The 22,100-nt window shown below is 48.3% G+C and overlaps 1 protein-coding gene across 1 annotated transcript in view; it reads right to left on the reverse strand.

Moving 5' to 3' along the window:
- MCM10 (minichromosome maintenance 10 replication initiation factor) overlaps window positions 1-22,100 on the reverse strand; it is a 166,164-nt gene that overhangs the window by 56,268 nt on the left and 87,796 nt on the right. Inside the window, exons 12-14 of the mRNA XM_086919844.1 lie at window positions 2,102-2,215; window positions 1,902-2,010; window positions 1,579-1,804 (exon numbers count right to left, since the gene is read on the reverse strand). Of these exons, the coding sequence (XP_086775970.1) occupies window positions 1,579-1,804; window positions 1,902-2,010; window positions 2,102-2,215 (449 nt within the window). The remainder of the gene's footprint in view (window positions 1-1,578; window positions 1,805-1,901; window positions 2,011-2,101; window positions 2,216-22,100) is intronic.

The following is a 22,100-nucleotide window of genomic DNA, read 5'->3' on the forward strand; positions in this document are numbered from 1 at the left end:
TCAGCAAGGTTCCCCAGCGCTCCAGAGCCAGAGTCCATTGTGGTTTTACCCCTCCTGGACTCTCCACGTCACCTGCAGGCTCTGCACGCAGGCACCCTTGACCGAGACTACTCCAGTAAGAAAAACCTGAAGCCTAAAGACAACTCAGCAGCTGTTGCCCCTAGGCCTTGGAGAAGAGGACCAAAGGTGTCATGCCCCCCTACCTTGCCCCCAAGCATTGTAAGGTCTGAGCATACTTGCTGGTTCAGCACGACTGGCTTCCTATCCAGAGACTGCAGCCCCTTTTTACAGAGACTGATCCCCATTGAAATACATTTGACTCTTGAACCCGATTTCCACCCTGCACCTTACCGCCTTTGTGCCACTGGTGGTGTACTGTTGATGCTGCCTTGGACCTTGCCTACCACTCACCGTAACTCCTGGAGGTTGGTCCTGTAAGTCGCTGTACTATACATATTTGCAGAACCTGTTCTTCCTTTCCTAGGCTAACATTGCAGAACTCAGAAATTGCACTGTGTCTACTTTTTAAAGTGAAAAGAATTTATATTTGAAAACATACTTACCTGAACCCTTATTCTCTTGCCTTTTAAACATATATAAAGATACTTGCTATTTTTATAAATTCATGTGGATTTCCTTCTGGAGTTGTGTTGTCATTTATTAATCATTGTGTGTATTATTCAAATATCTTACACTCCTCTGTGTTAAGCCTAAGGCTGCTTGACCAAACTACACCCCAACAGAGCATTTTGGGATTGCATAGCAAGCTCTGCCGACTAGTGAGGGAACTCCTGGACTTTTTACACATTATATCAGATTATTGATACAGCACATAAAGAATCAGCTTCCTACACAATTGATGGGATCCCCTTTCAGATTCACAGGGATCTGTATTTCTTTCCACACCTCTTAGCAGCCTCTATTTCCCTTCCCGCCCTCTTTTCTGGCAGTTCCTACCATGTTAGCGCATTGGTTTTCTTTAAAACGTGCTTGGCTTTCTGAACAGATTGAAATGGCGAAGTGAAGCCAGAAGTGCTGCATATGATTGACAAGTTTTGTTCAAATACATTATTGTTTTTTTTTACTGTACCATAATGTGATGTTGCAGCATTCTGACTGGCAGGTGGAGGTTATATGATTAACGGGAAATGCTATATGCTAATCTCAGATATGCAAAATTGACAAATGTAATAATGTCAGTGTACAGCTATTTTGTAATTTATACTAGACTCTTTTTCTCTACTAGCTTGTATGGTGTTGTGTACGATGATGTAGCTTCTCCTGTATATGTTGGCAATAACAAAATCTTTAATAAATAGATTTTTTTTTAAAGAAAAAAATAGAGACAGCATCCTACACAGGATTATTGAGTGAAATGCACTAACAATAATAAGAACTAATAATATCCATTCAAGAAAGAAAAGTAAAATAGCTGAGGGGGGCAGTCTTTTTTTTTTAGCTATTTATTAGTTTAACATGCAGAGAGTGACTTCAATCATAATTTAAATTCTGTAACGACAAAAATAGGAGTGACACCAAAAAGATCACTGCTTAGCTAGCGGGAATGACAATTCTTACCTTTTTAGCTTCTGCCGAAACACTCAGCTTAGTTGCCGGTGGAGGAGAGCTGTTGAAAAAGAGAATGTCATCTCCCTCAGAGAAGCCGCGCCCTAGTTTGGGCATCTGAATGGTTGCTGCTTGATGTTCTTTTGGAAACTCATTGCCCTGCCGAGGGGAGCGCAGGGCGAGCTCTCCCACAGATGACATACTTTGGCAGTCTGCTCGGTCGGGAACTTCAAGCAACCTAACAGTTAGCAAAACAAATGGGAAAAAAGATAAAGCAACAAAAAAATTGTTTAAAGTTTAAATCATAGTTTTAAAAGGTGTCCATTTATTCATACCTCTTCTGGGTTTCCTCTGCTCGTTTTTTCCGTGATTCAAGCATTTGCTGCCTTTGTTGCTTAAGAAGGGCTGATGCAGATATTGACTGGAAACCCGGCCCTTGACTAGCTGCAGTTTCAAGATTAAAAATTAAAACATAACATCAATCTTCGAAAGATAAGTTTTTCTAAAGGAAAACGCACATTAAAAATTGCATTACCCTGCACAGCAGCCTTGTTCAAGTGTTGTTTTAAATGTAGTGCTCCTGGAGTTGGCATGCCCAGCAAGTCCTTAAATTCATCTGAACATTGCAGCTCCTTCTTCTTTAAAGCAGCTGAAAGAAAATGGAGATATGAACACAACACTTCAGATATAATAGCAAAATGCAGAAGGTGAGAAAAGATGGAGCCTGATGAATGAAGTGTCAAAAGAGAGGAGTGGTTTGGAGGGACAGCTTGAGACAGAACCAGAGAGAAATAGATATATAGGATAAATAAAAGTGGAGAAAAACAGAAGAATGAACAGACAGAGAAAGAAGAAGAGAAAGATCTTATGAAAAAGGGACCACTATGGAAAAAAGCAAAACGAAAATCTGTGATACATGAAGTTAGGGTGAAAGAACAGGAGACACCAAGCATTGGAGGAGTAAAAGCGCATGCTGAAGACGAGGAAAAAAAGAGCATGAAGGAAAAGTTACATTCTGCTTCTCAGACATGGATATTCCTCTTATTTATAAACGGTAACATGCTTCTGTACATCTTTCCATACTGCAATCAACTTAAGATCATATGCCAATAAGAGGCAACATTTTCTGCCTTTGTTGTTAAAAAAAAATGTTGGCCCAATTAGCCCCAATAAAGAATGTTTGACTAAAAACAACAAAATATCTTTAAAGGCAAAAATAAATCAGACAAAGTTGCAAGAGAAAATATGGATGCTTTCCCTTTATGAACTATGAAAGCTGCCTGCCCTGTTGAACAAGTTACTTACATTCGGTAACAATATATCTGTAAGAAACATTAGTAGTGATAGATTCCGTACCTTACAAATACCCCCAGGCATCAGACTGGATCCGGAAAGTTTTCGTCAGCAGTACCCCTGCGTGTCGGAAGGTGGCGTTGCGCGGCTCCGCGCCCATCGTTGATGTCGTGGTCGCCGAGATGACGTTGCAGCAGCTTCTTAGAAGCCGCCCTTGCGTACTGATGTCAGTTCTGTACACAACTTTCGGTGCCAGAAAACGGAGAGCCATGCAAGATACTCACCACTGGTGCCTTGAAACTAGGGCCCTGATAGGAACGACCTTAACCCTAGAAATCAGTTTGCAGAACGGGGAGGATGGATGGGGCGATAAGGAATCTATCACTACTAATGTTTCTTACACTACTAATGTTTCTCACAGATATATTGTTACCCAAGGTAAGTAACTTGTTCATCTGAAAGAAACACATAGTGATAAATTCCTTACCTTAGAATAGATAAACCAAGCAATACCAACCCCGGTGGTGGGTCTGCAAACCAAGATCACACTAGGAAGTCTCAGAGAACAGAACAGCCAAAGAAGCCGTCTGTCTGAACTTGGCTGTCCAGGGAGTAGTGCTAAGTAAAAGTGTGCAGCAAGGCCAATGTAGCTGCCTGACAGATGTCTTGCAGGGAGACACCACGTCCCAATGCTGTAGTGGCTGCAGTCACCCTGGTGGAATGGGAGTGCAGCCTCAACGGAGCTTCCTTTTTAGCCAGAGAATAACAGTCTTTAATACACAAGACAACCCCTCCGGCGATTGTCTGCTTGTGTACAACTCAACCTTTTTTGGCACTAATGTAGCCAACAAGGAGCTGGTCATCCTCCCGGAACTGTTGTGTGCAGTTCAAGTAAAACGAGAGCGCACATTCTAGGTCCAGACAGTGGAGCCTCTCTTTTTCTTTAGAAGGATGCGGAGGCGGAAAGAAGGTGGGCAAAGTGATGGTCTGCCCGATGTGAAAGGCAGTGACAACCTTTGGCAGAAAGGATGGACGTGTCCTGAACACAATCTTGTCTGGATGGACAGATAGAAAAGGAGGCTTACAAGAAAGAGCCTGGAGCTCACTCACCCTCTTGACAGAGGTGATGGCAACCAGGAAAGCAGTCTTCAAGTTCAGCAGACGAAGAGGACAATTGTGCAGAGGCTCAAAGGGAGCGCACATTAGATATGTAAGAACCAGGTTCAAGTCCCACTGTGGCATTACGAAAGGAATAGGAGAGAAAAGATGAGTAATGCCTTTGAGAAATCTATTTACAACAGGGGACTTGAACAGAGAGGGCTGATCAGGGAGCCTGAGAAAGGCCGAAATAGCAGAAAGGTAGCCCTTGATAGTGCCCAGAGCAGAGCCCTGCTGGGGCAAGGAAAGAAGAAACAGAAGAACTTCTGAAAGAGGGACAGAAAGGGGATCCACAGCCTTTGCTGTGCACCATGCCACAAATTTGTTACACCTGCAGGCGTATACCAACTTAGTGAAGGGACGCCTAGCTGCTAGAAGGACATCACAGACTTCAGGAGGCAAGTTAAAAGGAATCAACTGCCGCCGCTCAATCTCCACACAAAGAGGTGGAGGCTGGACAGGTTCGGGTGGAGGACCGTCCCCTGCTGCTGCGACAGAAGAGCCTCCCGAAGAGGCAGTCGGATCGGGGGATTGATTGTCATACTGAGTAGTTTGAGATACCAAACTCTTCGAGCCCAGTCTGGCGCCACAAGAATGACTTGGGCCCGGACGCGCGTGAACTTCTTCAGCACTCTGGGCAGTGATATGGGCGGAAAGGCGTACAACAGACCGCAACCCCATTTGCGACGAAAAGCGCCGCCTAGCGAATGCCGCCTTGGAAATTCCAACGGGCAGAATTGCTGACATTGCGCATTCTCTTAGTGTGGCGAATAGATCTAACCAAGGTTCTCCCCACTGTCGAAAGAGACCTTGCACCACGTCCGAGAGAAGACGCCATTCATGATCCACAAGTCCACATCACCTTTGCCTGTGCTAGAAGATTCACTGTCAAACTGATTTGTTTCACCAACAAAGCAGTACATAGAACAGGACCACTTTTCATCAGGAAGAGAATCACAAAATACATACACCAAAGAAACCCCCTCTCCAGATTGGCGCCCCATCTCAAAATGCCAGCTTACAAGAAAAAAACATGGGTGCAACACTTTTCTCTGTTCAAGCAGACAAACTATGGAAATTGCAAAAAACACAGTTGATGGACAGAATGCAGAACAATGTCTTACATTCACCCCAGTACAAAGATCTGGGCCTAAATCCATCGTTTTTTTGCACTCCACACCACCCTAGATCAGACACTGGCTATATGCAAATCAGCCTTGACCCTGTGCCTCATGGGAACAGTCCAGCCCAAACTACCAAGCCATGTCTTTCCTAGACCGGAATCAAGCATCCAAGGACCGGTTTCTGGCTATCAGCCTTCTTCAGCCTGGATAGCTTGACTCCAGTGATGTGGAGAGCCTGGGACTCACGTCTGAGCATACCCAGCCTACTCGGGGTGAAAATTGCAAAAAACACAGTTGATGGAGAGAATGCAGAACAATGTCTTACATTCACCCCAGTACAAAGATCTGGGCCTAAACCCATCGTTTTTTTGCACTCCACACCACCCTAGGTCAGACACTGGCTATATGCAAATCAGCCTTGACCCTGTGCCTCATGGGAACAGTCCAGCCCGAACTACCAAGCCATGTCTTTCCTATACTGGAATCAAGCATCCAAGGACCGGTTTCTGGCTATCAGCCTTCTTCAGCCTGGATAGCTAGACTCCAGTGATGTGGAGAACCTGGGACTCACGTCTGAGCATACCCAGCGCACACGCGGTGTGAAAATTGCAAAAAACACAGTTGATGGACAGAATGCAGAACAATGTCTTACATTCAACCCAGTACAAAGATCTGGACCTAAATCCATCGTTTTTTTGCACTCCACACCACCCTAGGTCAGACACTGGCTATATGCAAATCAGCTTTGACCCAGTGCCTCATGGGAACTCCAGCCCGAACTACCAAGCCATGTCTTTCCTATACCGGAATCAAGCATCCAAGGACCGGTTTCTGGCTATCAGCCTTCTTCAGCCTGGATAGCTTGACTCCAGTGATGTGGAGAACCTGGGACTCACGTCTGAGCATACCCAGCCCACTCGGGGTGAAAATTGTAAAAAACACAGTTGATGGACAGAATGCAGAACAATGTCTTACATTCACCCCAGTACAAAGATCTGGGCCTAAATCCATCGTTTTTTTGCACTCCACACCACCCTAGGTCAGACACTGGCTTTGTACTGGGGTGAATGTAAGACATTGTTCTGCAATGTCTATCCTTTAACTGTGGCATTACTCATCTCGCCTTAGCCTGGTTAAAATCCTTTCTTTCAGACCGCAGACAAATGGTGGTGCTAGGACCTTTTTCTATCACTTGTAAAAAACACCACCCAAGGGTTACCACAGGGTTCTTCTCGTAGGCCTGCATAGTTCAACATATATATGGCCACACTCCTCAAGCTGATCTCCTCTGGCATCAAGACCACATCATACGCAGATGACACTGCTTATCTTGGAACTTGGCAAGGCATCCATGGGCTCAGAGTTGAACTTCAAACACCGTCTAACTCAGGTAATCTGGTGGATGCAGTCCAACCACTTTACATGCAACACAGAAAAAATGGAGATCATGCTCCTAGGTAAGACTAATTCTATGTCAGGACCAGAGGATCCGATTATGCTGTATCTTTCTTCACTTTAATCAAACAATTTCTTCACAGCAGCGAAAAATAATCAACAAAACAATATTTCCTTCAGATGGAACATATTCAAATATAACAGATCCAAAGGTTCCAATATGCTTTAAATGGACTACAACTCCCATGAGTCCATCACATGACCCCCGATCACAGTCCTTCCTCCATGTCGGTACATCCTAGGAATATCCTTCAGGAGGTTGTTCCTCCTCTTTCTTCGCTGCTCCGCAGCAACAGATAAGTCTCCTTTCTTGTTCTGCTTGTTTTGGGCCGTTTTTATTATCTAAATGTCACTTGAAGTGCTTCATAGTTGTTTATGCGGGGTTTTGGCGGGTCTCTGCCTCGCCTTGTGGGGGATTCTGCTACTTTGAGGTTTCCTCTTTTTGCCTTGACAGATTACCCAGCTGCGGGAGCTCCGCTCCTTTTGCGGCCCAGTGAGTGCGGTCTTAATTAGTGCCGCTAGGGGGAGCTCTCGGGTCTCGCTGGTCTCCGCGGCGCGTCTCCTCAGAATGAGCTAGACTCGTCGCGAGACACACGCCGAGGAGCCTTGTCCCTCCGGCGCCAAACCTTAACGCCTCAAGGGGGGTCCGTAATTCCCGCATTTTATCTTCGAATGCCCCGGCGGGGGTCCGTATTGCGGCAACGCCGGGCGAATCGCCTACGGGCAGGTTGGTGTCCTAAACAGAGAGTTATAGCGCGCCGGGTGGCGGCTGGCGCCTTTAGGCTCTGCCTGAGGACGCGCGCACTTCGGGCTTGGACAGCCCACGCCGGGGTTTCACCCCGCCTCTTACATTTTCCAGACTGCCCACAGTAATAAGGGATTAACCCCATGTGCCCCATTTCCAGTGTTTTTCAGGAGAGTGAGCCCTGGTGTGTAGGAAAGGGCCTGGCCTTGGTGGTTGGGGCTGAGGAAGGGGGTGTTACCTCACATTTTAAGCTGTAGGGTGGCCTCCCACAGGGAGCAACCGGCAAGTATGAGTGCAGGGGAGTATTATGAGGAGGAACAGCAGTACATCCCTCTGGATGACCAGTTTTTTCAGGCTGTCGATGAGTCCATATTTTTTAAATGTGTAAATGATGTGGTGGCGCCCATGGAGGAGCGTCTTACGAACCGCATCGAATGCACCAAGTTTGCCCAGGGCCGCTTGGACTCCCCTAGTCCTGCCCCTACCTTACCAAAGGGGGAGGGTCCCCGTTACCTAAGAAGGGACGTGTGGAGGAGGGCCCGGGTGGGGTCCCAGGGGGTGGATTTGGACGCTTTCGATCGCCTCAGGGATGCCTTTGCCGCTAAGTCGTCCTGTCTGCCCCCTGGGCCTTCTCCGACCCAGACTCTGTCGGGCCAGCCTCTCCATCACTGGATGGGGGCTCCCCGGTGGACTCTGGCAACGAGGATGGGTCTTCGCGGTCTTGGCGACCGTCCAGTTTGGCAGTCGACTTGCCCAAGGACGCCTTGGGCATGCTTAACTCAGATGACATAGTTCATCCGAGGTCGGCTGCTTGGGCGCCTGGGGACAAGGTGGCCAAGTTTGTGGCGGGTCGCCTCCGCAAGCCCTTGGAGAAGGAAGCAAGGGGTTGCTTGCGGGTTGAATGTCCTCGACCCACCTTGGAAGGGAAGGTGACCTGCACACCGGAGCTTGACTCCAAGATTGCAAGGGTATAGATCAGTCCTGGCGATCCTGCCAGGACAAGCTCCTTGACGCAGTGGGGCCCATGACCAAAATATTGGATATGGCGGAGGAGGCGAAGGTGACCGGCTCCGTGATATCCCTGGATGTCCTCTCGAATTGGGCACAGCGGGCGATTATCTTCCTAGGTAACGCCAACTGTGCCCTCTCGACTGAACGGAGGCGTTCGCTCCTCATTAAGCTGGAACCCAAGTTAGGCGACCTGGCTTCTTCGGAGGCCGGGGCGGTTGCGCAAGGGGGCCTCTTCGCTTCTGAGACCCCTTTGTGACTGAGCTAAGCAAGTTCATTGCCACCTTCACGAGTTTCGACAAGGCCCAGTCCAACATAATAAGGGTCTTCCAAAACCGTTTTTCCAACGGGGTTGGCCGTGGCCAGCAATCCAATCCCGGTAGGGTACAAGGCTCCTGAAGGACTGGGTTCTTTTGGACCCAGCGGTGCCAGGGCACAACACCTGAAACCTTCGTGGGTAACCTGTTCCGGCGTACAAGTCACAGAGACACGGGACACTTCCTTCGGCGTCAAAGAGTCAAGGTTTATTTACTGCAGGGAACACAGAAGTCACAGGAAGTACATCGAGTGTAGTTCGGGGAGACTGCTTCAAATTGGTTTTGTGGATCGCTCCTTTTATACAGTTTTTACCCATAGGCTAACATTGAACACAAAGGTTTACAACTCGGTTCCCACATCTAGCTCCCAGAGGGGTCGCTTTGGTCGCTTTGAAACACATAAGGTCCGGAACATAAGTGCGGAAACATTTGGCGGTTCCCAACTGTAAAAACCCATCTTCCCACCATTAGCAAATTCCAATCAGCAATCAAGTAGATCGAAACAGGAACGAAGACAGGTGCAGAGGAAGACGGAGACAGTGGGGAGATCGGAAAGGGTGTAAAAGGGGAGGTGTCGGGAAGCACGAGATACAGGCATCAAAGGGACGTGCCTAATGAGATGCACGGCTGAGACAATAAGTCCGTGCGGCAAGATGAGCCTCGAGCGGCACCACCTGCCTTACAGTAGCAACCCCCTCGTCATAAAGACACTTTCAAAGGACATGTGTCTTCCGCAAATATCTTGGGAGTCCCAGGGTCGCGAAGCGGACAGCGTCCGTTCGCTGACTACTTGAGGGCAAGAGACAAAATGGATGCCGTATCTAAGATGGAACCCGTGGGTACAGATGAGAAACCCACGTAACAAACGAACGGTTTAAGTTAGCACAGCGAAACTGCGCACACTTACTAAACTCGTCATTTGCGGTTCATAGATACCAGACTCGACCATATTCGTGCGAGTCGAAAACACCACTTACAATTGTCACGGAACCTCAGACGCTCCTTTTGCCCTCATGTAGGCAAGCACTAGTCGGAATCATATTCGATATTCATCAGACCATCAAGATGTCGTTGTAGCATAGCTCTGTCCAATCGAGTCCCCTTGGTAACAGGTGGTTGTCTCATACACGTTGTAGCACAGAGGCCACATAAGGCAGGACCACACTGCACACAAAGGCAACACGTGAACAGGAACACTACCACAACCCCGATGATCATCAGAATCTTCCAACCCCAAGTCGACATCAGGCCCCAAAACCAACCAAGTAGCGTCCAATCCCCTACATCCACGTGTATGGATTCGGAGATCTTATGCAACTTCGAGATGGCTTGATAGACAGTAGGAGCATTATCAGGTATGAAAATGCAACAGCTCGAATGGATCACCTTACATACCCCACCGCGATCTGCCAAGACGACATCTAAAACCATACGGTTTTGTAACGTCATAAGTCTCTCCGCCTGAAGTTCTGTGGTGATATTACCAAGGGCACTAGCAGTAACATTAGCTGTCGATTCTACCACTCGAGTCAAATGTCTCAGGTTCCTACTATTAACCATAGGTCCCCAAAACGGGAGGAAACCCTTGAAAAAGTCTCCTGCCTCTTGACCGGCAGTATCCTCTCCGCTAATTACGCCTCGTACAACTCTAGTCTTATGGTAATCGGCATCTACAGTGAACGTCGGAGGCAACAGATTTGCAACAAAACATGAGCCCATGAAGTCTACGGGCAACCATGTGTATGCACGATCATGACAGATGAAGTACGTACCCTTGGCAGCCAGAAACACAGGGGACGGGGACATTGGCAGAACGTAACTTTCAATGCAAGCACTGGCTCCAAGTGAGGCTTGCGAACCACGACCCACGAGACAAAGATTACCAGTGTGGGGTACGACCCATATTGGAGGCGAGCTTTTAAGCTGTTTTTCATTAGTGAACATACTATATTCCCCTCTACTCAGGACCCTATAGGCTTGTACCTCTTCTTTAGGGATGAGAAAAGCATCATGGATCTCATCTTCCATATCCTCTATTGCCATCGATAGCACCCACTGATACGAGGTAGGACCAGAGTTGGGGGAACGTTGTTCTGGAGTGGGGTGGAAACCCAGTGCGCTTCGAAGCATTGTTTGGAATGCTCGAGCTGACCCTTGGGAACTATACGGTAACACCAGATATGGAATTCCCTTACCCGTAGTATGTGGCATCAATCCACACACCCAACAATTAGTAGTGTTAACCACTAACTGATGCTGATGGAGGAGCTGGATAAAGGAATTGTTGCGGAATTCTACACGTCTAGCCTGTTCGTGTTCCGGTAAAATATGAAAAGAATGGGGAGAAACAGTAGTAGTAGTAAAAGTAAGGTTAGGGTAAGGAGTAGGAGTAGGGGTAGCAAGTAAGAAGTAAGACATAGCATAATACACCCCTCCCGCCAAGAATGCAGAAGCAGTTAAAAACAATATAAACAATTGGAATACAAAACATTTAGTACGACTGAGTTTCCGCAGTTTGACTCTGTACGCCTGGGCTCCTTCCAAATCGTTCAGCTTCGAAAATGCCATTTCCCTACGACCGTCCGCAACGTTTCTTGACGCACTTCGTTCTGTGCAGCAATAGTCAATCCCCAGGAGTTCCTAGGAACCGACGGCCTTTAACCTAGCGTCAAGACCTACTGTCCAGAAGGAAGTACGCGCGCGGCCCTACGGCCCTCAATACACAATATGTATTTATTTAGCACAATAATTCTCTGCTGTAGAAGGAAAAAGATACAAGGAAGAAGCTTGATATATGTACAAAACAAGTTTCAACGATACGAATGTTCAAAGTTGATCAGGGGAAACGAAGATATTGCAGTTATCAATTTCAGCAAGGCAAGAAAAACTTTATTTGTCCGTAATGCGAGAACGCAAAGAATATCGATGTTTCCCGGGACGTGTCTGCTCGTCGAACAAAGGATCCGTTGAAGAGACAGCGTCCTGCTGATCAACTTGTTGATCTGGTCTTGAGTCTTTTGCTGACAATGTTCCAACAGTGGCTTTCTGCTGCGCTGAGGTTTCTCCAACAAGCTGTGCGTCGCTAAAAGGTACAAACGCCGGCAATGTTTCTGTTTCTGTTGACGCAATGCCTTTCCTTACCCACGGGTCTGCCGGCAAAGGAATAGGGACTCGCTTACAATGGGTAGCATGTACCCAATTCTTCCGCCCCTCAAGACGAACGGCAGTCCTCGTGGCCAGGAGCACCTGGAAAGGTCCAACAAAGCGGGGGTCCAGATTCTTCTTGCGTGAGAAGTTACGGGTAACTACCCAATCACCGGGCTGGAGCTGGTGGCCTGGACCCTCCGTCTGCGTCGGCAAGGCGTCGTAAACCTGTTGGTGAATTAACCTCAGTTTAGCAGTCAAGTCATGTAAGTAGTCAATCAACATCGGATACTCAAGATCAACGAATATTCCTGGCCTAGGAACCCCCCACACATTCGCAGGACGGCCGAACACTATTTCATAGGGACTAAGCCCTATTCGGGAGTGTACAGTCGCCCTAGTTGACAGTAATGCTAGAGGCAAAGCGTCAGGCCACGAAAGTCCAGTCGTAGCCTGAATCTTCGCTAGCTTTAGTTTAAGGGTGCCATTGTACCCTTCAACCAATCCAGCTGACTGGGGATGATTGGCGCTATGGAATTTTTGATTAATTCCAAGGCCCTTACACACACTCTTCATCACACTTCCAACAAACTCACTTCCGTTATCTGACCACACGACTCTAGGCATTCCATACCGAGGAAAGTATTCCTTCAGTAGGATTTTCGCAGTAGACAAAGCAGTATTGTCTTTGAGGGGATAGGCCTCAATCCATCGGGAGAATGCGCAAACCACAACCAAAACATATTTCAGGTTATTGCATCGCTCCATATGGATGAAGTCCAATTGAATCACCTCAAAGGGATACGAAGGAGGAGCAAAACTGCCAGGGGGAGTTGGGGTTCCTTTGCCAGGATTGTACATTATACACACCATACAATTCTTCACCAGACGTTCAGCACACTTTGTAATACCATCATTCTTCCACACATCAGCTAGCAACTTGCAAATACCTTTCGCGCTGATATGTGCTAACCCATGTGCCATTGTCACAACGGCCAACACATACGCATCAGGCAACATCCATCTTTTCTGATCCGACAAATCAATCCAGCAACCATTCGCATCCAACCTTCCCGTACTTTCTTTCCACTTCATCTTTTCAGTCTCGGTGGCCTCATTCTGAATTGCTTTCACGCTCTCTATGGTATTCTCACACATACTCGATTCTGTAGGCCACCTAACCGAACTCGTCACATACATTCGAGTACTAAGGTTCCGGGCAGTCTCCTTAGCAATCTCATCTGCAAACGCATTACCACGACCAACATCATCCGTCACTTTACGATGCGCACTACACTTGACAATCGCAACTTGAGCAGGCAAAGTCAATGCATCCAAAAGATCATTCACAAGCTGGCCATGCTGTATTTTCGTACCGTGTGACGTGAAGAAACCACGCTCTCGCCACAATCGTCCAAAGCTATGCGCTACACCGAAAGCGTACTGGCTATCGGTGTACACATTCACACGTTTCCCTTTCGCTAATACACATGCTCTAGTGAGAGCAATCAGCTCTGCAGCTTGGGCAGAATTCTGATTCAATCTCGCAGTCTCAACAACAGTATTCAACGTCACCACAGCATAAGCAGTAGTCACATCACCATTCGGCAATTTAAAACATGACCCATCCACATACAGAGTGCCGTCAGGGTCTTCCAATGGGGTGTTTTTAAGGTCCACTCGACCTTTTGTTTCCTCTTCTGTACGCAAATAGCAGTCATGTTCTGCTACTTCATCTGACTCTGCACTAATTGGTAACAAAGTTGCCGGATTTAGGACATTACAACGTTTTATCTGAATGTGGCTTGCCAAGAGCGTCAATTCGTACCCAGACAACCTCGCACTCGTCAAGTGCTGAGTTTTCGTTCGATTCAAAAGAGTGTCGACTGCATGCGGAACCATCACCGTAAGCATATTATCCATGACCAATCCTGCTGATTGTCGGATGGAGACCGCAGCTGCCGCAGTTGCTCTCAAACAACTCGGCAATGCTCTAGCTACTGGGTCTAAGGTCGAGGAAAAATATGCACATGGACGTTGCTTACCACCAAAAGGTTGCGTTAGGACACTCAACGCACAACCTTCTCTCTCGTGAACATATAACGTGAACGGCTTGCTGTAATCAGGGGTACCTAACACAGGAGCCGAACACAATGAATCACGCAGTTCAGAAAAACTCTTCTGACATTCTTCCGTCCATGGTAAAGGAGTTGAAACATCCTTGCACGTAAGAGCCACCAATGGTTTCGCTAGCAATGAAAAATTAGGAATCCACTGCCTACAGTACGACGTGATACCTAAAAAGGCACGCACATCTCTTTGGGTTTGTGGCACAGCCATTCGCGCAATCGCTGCAATTCTCTCTGGGGTCAATCTCCTTCCCTCCTTTGACAATAAGTGACCTAAATAGGTTACTTCTTGACAACAATATTGGAGTTTAGAAGGTGACACCTTGTGATTTAACTCACAGAGATGTTGCAGCAACGACACCGTAGCAATTTTGCAAATGTCCTGAGTATCAGCAGCCACCAATAAGTCGTCGACGTATTGGATTAAGGCCGCACCAACCGGCAACCTAAACGCATCCAGTTGACCCTTCAAGGCTTGACTGTAAATAGACGGACTTTCACAGTAGCCCTGAGGAGCGCGTTTGAACCGGAAACTACGTCCACCAAGAGAGAAACCGAAAAGGTCCCTGCTCTCTTCGGCAATCGGGATGCTGAAAAAGGCATTTTTCAAATCAATCACCGAAAACCACGATGCAGTAGCTGGAATCAGAGTCAGTAGCGCCGTGATGTCAGGCACAACAGGAAATTGAGGAACCACAATTTTATTTACCTCCCGTAAATCGATAACAAAACGATAAACAGGCGGTTTGGTAGGATCAGTACGTTTAAGAATGGGCAGTACAGGGCTGTTGCACACGTTTCCCCGAGTCTCCTCAATAACATCTTTCTCGATCAAATCATAGATGATCGCTAACAAAGCTCGTTCACCATCAAGGGAGATACGGTATTGGGGAATACGTGGCAATCGCACATTCGATTTCAACTGAACAACATAAGGGGAGATATCAAGTAGGCCCACATCATTTGGACCCGTCGCCCACAAAGACGCAGGAAGAGAATCCAATTCCGGTGGAAGCTTATCGAGAGACAAATACATAGGAGAGACAACCCTCTCACCTAACGTAAGCTTTACACCCGCAGGAGAACAATACAATGTTGCATACAAACGTTTAAGCAAATCCAGACCCAAAAGATTTTCGCCACAACCAGTGGTCAAGATCAACGGAGCTTCGAGCTCACGAGGCCCAATTTTAAGGGGCAAAGGGCGTGAAACTGGATTGCTAACGGGGGCGCCAGAGAATCCAACGGATACATTTGTTAAGCCAGACAAAGGTGCGCCAGGGAGTTTCGAATGCATGATGGAACTTTTCGCTGCACCAGTGTCCAACAGAAAAGGCTCAACGACGCCCGAAGCAGCAACTGCGACGTAAGGCCCTCTCTGATCAACCGGAACTGATACCACTCCCTCCTTTTGTCTTTGGCTGTCCTAGTAGTTACTGTCGTCAGTCCCCTGATCGACGTAATAATCGTCTACATTGTACTGCGCAGATCGTCCTTGCGATGATCCACGTTGATCAAAACAGTTATTAGAATTTGATGAGTTGTCAGAACGGTCGTTCTGAGCACCACGACCTCTACCACGTGATGCATTCTGCGAACCACCACGGCCTCCTCTAGACGAATTACCACTATTACGGTCATTTAAAGCGGGACAATTGAATTTGATGTGTCCCTCCTGTCTACAATAAGCACATTGATTGTACCCCAACGAAGATCTTTGAAAAGAGGAATCGTTACGCGACTGCGATCGATTCGATTGCGACTGTGATCTATTCTGCTGAGACGCATTCTGATTAGAACGCGGCGGATACGCTTGTTGTAACAACACTTTAGTTTTCAGCTCTTTTGTCTTTTTATCAGCTCGGTCATTTTCTTCTTTCTCCCTATTTTCATAATATTGTGCCGTAGCCAGAATCTGAGCTGAGGTAGAAACGGCCCATGCACTTTCTGAATTCTTCAATTTATTGCACAAGTCGGGCAATAAGTTCGATACAAATTTATCCACAAACAACCTCTGTCCACCCTCAGTACCCAGATCCTGTCCACTATGATCGACGAATGTTTCCTCAAACCTCGTAAAGAAGTCTGATACACTCTCATCTTTCTTTTGCTTACAGGCTGACAACTTGTCCCAATTTACCCTCATAGCTGGCATAAGCGTTTTCATTAATGTAATGATTCGCTGAGGAAGAAGTTCAATCAACTGATCGGGTTTAGTAGCAGCCACTTGTCCAGCGTCTGCCGCTGTAATGGCATTCCAATCACCACCTAATTCATTTGCGTGATCTTGGTGACGAATCTTGGCCCATACCGGTTGTGGTACGACGTTGCCAAACAACATGTCGATATCGGCAAGATTCATTACCGTAGCATCTACGAGCTGCGATAATTCCTTATAATACCCAGCAGGATTTTTACGAGGATCGGGCAAAGATTGTTTCACCTGAAGCACTTCCGATCGTTTCCATGGGAGATGTATCCACACTCTCTGGAAATGCGCCGCCACTGGAGCATTAGCATTAGTATTATCAGCGGGTACCCAAACCGGCGGAACTTCACGCATAGGATATTGGCCAGACTCGGCTTGTTGGCGCTCAAGATCCTCAACAAACAGTGCGTGAGGAATAGGAGCGAGGCGAAAAGACAGCAACTGCTCAATAGCACGTCGGACATTAGTATCGACTATCAGTCCAGTTGCGAACTGAAGCCGAAGATTAGACAGGGCGGTCAGCACCTCGTCAGGCGCAACGGCCGCTATCTGATCATGTAGGAGTTTACACATTTCGTCAAACACATATCTCTGAGTCGGTATGTTGAATTGACTAAATGTTTCAAGAACAACTCGGGGTGGATTTCTCTGCGGATTGTCCATCCAACCCATCGCCATATTATATAGCGCAGCGCGTTCCCTATTACCAGGAAGCTGACTACGCCTCTGCGGTGGACCATCAGAACCAGCGGACCCAAAAATAGGTCCGAGCGACTGAAAGAAGCTAGCCGCAATGGGAGAACTACGATTACGAGTAGAGGGACAAGAATAAGACACAGGACTAACAAGAGGAGGAGTAGAAACGTTAGCAACAACAGGGGTTAACAACACAGGAGCAGTAGCGTGAGTAGGAGTATGTGGAAGCGGAGGAGCAGTAGGAATAGAAACAGGCACAGGAGCAGGAACAGTCGGAAGAGCGGGTGCAGGTTGAGGGACGGGTGGAGGAATAACAGGTGGAAGAACAGGTACGGCAGGGACCACAGGAGCTGCGGTACCCTGTACGTACGGAGGTGGCGACTTCATAAGATAGGACATTAAAGGATCCTCAACTGCCTCTTCCGTCTTATCCGACTCCGTAGGCAAAGCAGGATAGCATTTATCTATGGTCATACGCTGTAGCCTCTCAAACACTTCCTTATCCTTATCCTCCTTATCACGCTGAAACTGCTCAGCTTTCTTCACTATGGTAGCAACATTATCTCGCTCACTACGTTTATTCTGTCTGATTTCCTTCTGTCGGGCTTCTTTGCGCCACAACCGAAAGGCATCAAACATGGCCGGCCTAGATTTACGTTCGAACAATTTTATTTCCAAATTATCTAAGATCGACGCTTCGAAGCTACCGTGAGGTGGCCAACGAAGATCGCCGTCTTTCTTTGTATATTTTATCCAATAATCGTTAAAAGCAATCGGGCCTAGCCCATGTTTGCTATATAAATCATAAGTAGGAGTTCCAACCGGAGGTATCGGACACGAGTCCTCCAGCAGGGAATCCGCACCACAAGGTCTACAACAACTGAACAAAGTACTGCGACCAGGCATCTTGCACACTAGCCGAGTTTCACAAACTTCAAGGGTTACGGGATTTACCAAGTCCCAGCAAGAACAAAACCCTCGGTCTTTGGCGGCTGCAGTCGTCAAACAAATACAACAACAAAGTACGCTAGCAAAGTGTCACCGACAAAAACACTCATACAGCGTGTACAACAAAAGCCACTAGTGTTTACAACAAAGACACTCGCTAAAGTGTCTACAACAAAAACACTCGCTAAAGTGTTTACAACCAAGGACTCTGGGAGCGACCCACAAATACTTAACTCAAAGATCAATGGCGTCCTCAGGAAGGCCCGTCAATCGTCTCGCTATACCAAGGTCTACGCCAGGCGCCAAAACAGGTCTACAGTCAGGGCAGCAGTCCGTCGCAGCCGTCAGGAGGCGGGAATCTTCGCGGGAAAAGTCTTCGGGCCACTTATTTCGACAACAGGATCGATGAAGCGGGGTGCACCTTCCCTCGGAGATTTCACACGAAGTTCCTCACGATCGTCGGGCTTGGACCGGTACCACTGATGCAGCCCCACGTTGGGCGCCAACTGAAGGACTGGGTTCTTTTGGACCCAGCGGTGCCAGGGCACAACACCTGAAACCTTCGTGGGTAACCTGTTCCGGCGTACAAGTCACAGAGACACGGGACACTTCCTTCGGCGTCAAAGAGTCAAGGTTTATTTACTGCAGGGAACACAGAAGTCACAGGAAGTACATCGAGTGTAGTTCGGGGAGACTGCTTCAAATTGGTTTTGTGGATCGCTCCTTTTATACAGTTTTTACCCATAGGCTAACATTGAACACAAAGGTTTACAACTCGGTTCCCACATCTAGCTCCCAGAGGGGTCGCTTTGGTCGCTTTGAAACACATAAGGTCCGGAACATAAGTGCGGAAACATTTGGCGGTTCCCAACTGTAAAAACCCATCTTCCCACCATTAGCAAATTCCAATCAGCAATCAAGTAGATCGAAACAGGAACGAAGACAGGTGCAGAGGAAGACGGAGACAGTGGGGAGATCGGAAAGGGTGTAAAAGGGGAGGTGTCGGGAAGCACGAGATACAGGCATCAAAGGGACGTGCCTAATGAGATGCACGGCTGAGACAATAAGTCCGTGCGGCAAGATGAGCCTCGAGCGGCACCACCTGCCTTACAGTAGCAACCCCCTCGTCATAAAGACACTTTCAAAGGACATGTGTCTTCCGCAAATATCTTGGGAGTCCCAGGGTCGCGAAGCGGACAGCGTCCGTTCGCTGACTACTTGAGGGCAAGAGACAAAATGGATGCCGTATCTAAGATGGAACCCGTGGGTACAGATGAGAAACCCACGTAACAAACGAACGGTTTAAGTTAGCACAGCGAAACTGCGCACACTTACTAAACTCGTCATTTGCGGTTCATAGATACCAGACTCGACCATATTCGTGCGAGTCGAAAACACCACTTACAATTGTCACGGAACCTCACTCCGGGCGGGGGCAGTACAATACTTCCGCCAACTTCACCAACTTTTATCCAACCAGGGGACAGAAGTTCCGTGGCCGTGGAGGATATCGGACCAACGCAGGTGGACCTGCAACCGGCGGTAAGTCTGATACCTCATTCTCAGGTCTGTATTGTGGGTCAGCTAGCGTCTTTTCAGGAGGCATGGAGGGCGATCACAACCGATGCCTGGGTCTGCAAACAATCAGAGGGTTTCACATCGAGTTTTACGAGTCCCCTTACCAACCGGGTCTTCCTCGGCCTCTCTCATTCTCAGAGGTGGACGCCCGTCTGGTTGACGAGGAAGTCTCCGAGCTGCTGCGCAAAGGGGCCATCTGTCGGTCGGTTCTGCATCCCCGGGGGTTTTTGAGCAATATCTTCCTCGTGGAGAAGACCGACTGGGGCGGCGTCTGGTGATCAACTTGAAAGAGTTCAACGGATGATTGGTGTACCGACATTTCAAAATGGAGGGGATTCACCTCCTCCGGGATGTGCTTCTGCCAGGCGACTGGATGGCAAGACTAGATCTCAATGATGCACATCTGGTAATACTAATCCATTCGCCTCATCGCCGTTTTCTGCAGTTCCAATGGCAGCAGCAGATTTACGAGTTCACAGCCCTTTCGTTCGGACTGTCCTCAGCACCCTGGTGCTTCACAAAGGTCCTCAATCCGGCAGTGGAGTTCCTGCGGGGCCAGGGAATTTGGATGCTCGTTTATTTGGACGACATCCTTCTGATGGCTCAGTCTCCTCAGACTTTGTCTGGTCAGGCGCAGCAGACGGTTTCTCTTTTGAAGAACCTAGGGTTTGTTATCAACAGGGGCAAATAAGTTCTCTCCCCGACGCAATCCATTGTCTTCCTGGGCTTTGTGGTGGACTCGGTTCACAAATCCCTAACTCTTCCCCCGCGCAAGATGACCAAGATCCGACATCTCCTACGTCAGACCGTGTCCAGGAGTCACATTTCCCTATAACAGATTTGCTGAGTGGTAGGACTGTTGTCGTCATCCATTCAGGCAATCTTCCCGGGACCCCTGCACTATCATGCGCTGCAGCCTTTGAAAGCGCACCATCTCAGTTGGTCCCCTTGTCTGCCAAGGTCAAGGAGGAAATGTTGTGGTGTCTCACCCACATGGACGCCTGAAATGGCAGGGCCATCTTTGGGGCAGCACCCGACATAGTCATAGAATCGGATGCCAACAGGTCAGGCGGGGGGGCCCGCTGCAGCGATTTCTCTACTGGAAGCGCCTGGTCGTTGGACGAGCAGGCGCTTCACATCAATTGCCTAGAGTTGTTAGCAGGCTCTTTTGCGGTCCTGTGCTGGGCCAGGGACAGGATTCGCTCGTGCGTCCTGTTGAAGATGGACAACGTCTCCGCGGTGCGTTACATCAATCACCTAGGGGGCTCCCGGTCCAAAGCTCTGGTGGACTTGGCGAAAGAATTCTAGGGAATTTGCTTGGCCCATAACGTGTCGGTGACGGCAGAATACTTGCCAGTTCAAACCAATCATGTTGCGGACTGGCACTCCCGATATCCGAATGATTCCAGCCAGTGGAAGCTGGATGCTCAGGTCTTTCAGTGGTTGTCCGTCCTTTAGGGTCCTTTCTCTGTGGATCTATTTGCGTCGCGCTTGGACCATCGACTCCCAAGGTTTTACAGTTGGAGGCCGGATCCGCTGGCACAAGCGATGGATGCCTTTCTGCAGGACTGGAGTCAGGAGAAGGGTTACGCGTTTCCACCGTTCTCCATGATTGTCCACCTGGCGGCTCAGGTCCGTCGCCAGAAGGCGGAAGTGGTGTTCGTTACACCGCTTTGGAGGTACCAAGTGTGGTTTCCAGTTCTTCTGGAACTTTCTTGGGATACTCCAATCGTACTCCCCCTATTTCCTCTTCTTCTTCGGAATCCGGAAGGAGAACAGCATCACCGGGTTGCTCAGGGCTCTCTCCTTCTCATGGCATGGCGTTGGTCACTCCCAGGTCTTTCGGGACCAGCTGAGTTTCTTTTATCGAAAGCATGGGCAGCCAGCACCTCAAAGCGTTATCGGTCTGCCTGGACGAAATGGCTAAGTTGGTGTCTTCGTTGGGACTTGGATCCCGTGGTCGCAGGAATCGTTCCCATCTTGAATTTCTTGGCTGAATTGACAACGGACGGTGGGGCGTACCGCACTATCAAAGCTATGCTTTCCGCTATTTCGGCGGGTCATGAACCGGTTGATAGAACTCCGGTTGGAGAACATCCTTTTGTGTGCCGGCTTTTGAGGGGTATTCGTTTGTCCTTGCCCCCGGCACCGAGGTACCCAGTCCTGTGGGATGTAAATGTTGTCCTCAATTTATTCTTGTCCTGGCAGCCTAACCGATATCTCTCCTTGAAGGAGCGGTCTGCTAAGCTGGCCATGTTGTTGTGTCTGGTTTCTTGCCCCAGAGAGTCGGATGTGCGGGCTCTCGATGTTTCGGCACGGGTTTTCTCTCAGGAGGGGGTGACCTTTACGATTGGTCAGCGGACGAAGTCTGCTTCTAGGGCGGTCTCCTATCCGACCTTTGCAGAAATGCCCAAACTCTGTGTGGTGCAGTGTCTTGAAGACTACGAGGACTTAACTCAAGATCTCCGCCCCTGGGCGAACAGCAGCTCCTGATCACTTTAAAGAAACCGCACAAGGCTGTCTCTTCCCCACCATTGAAAGATGGGTGCACTGGGTCAAGCAGGAGGCGGGTATTGACACAAAAAAGTTTGGAGCTCATTCTGCCAGGGTTGCCATGGCCTCAAAGGCGTTTTCTCTAGGCGCTCGCCTGGAAGATCTTATGCGAGCAGCAGATTGTTCCTCAGAGTCCACTTTTAAAAGGTTCTACTTCAAACCAGTGGTGGATGTTGC

Source organism: Lissotriton vulgaris, chromosome 1_1 (genome assembly GCF_964263255.1).
Source record: "Lissotriton vulgaris chromosome 1_1, aLisVul1.2, whole genome shotgun sequence".
NCBI classification, from domain to species: Eukaryota; Metazoa; Chordata; class Amphibia; order Caudata; family Salamandridae; genus Lissotriton; species Lissotriton vulgaris.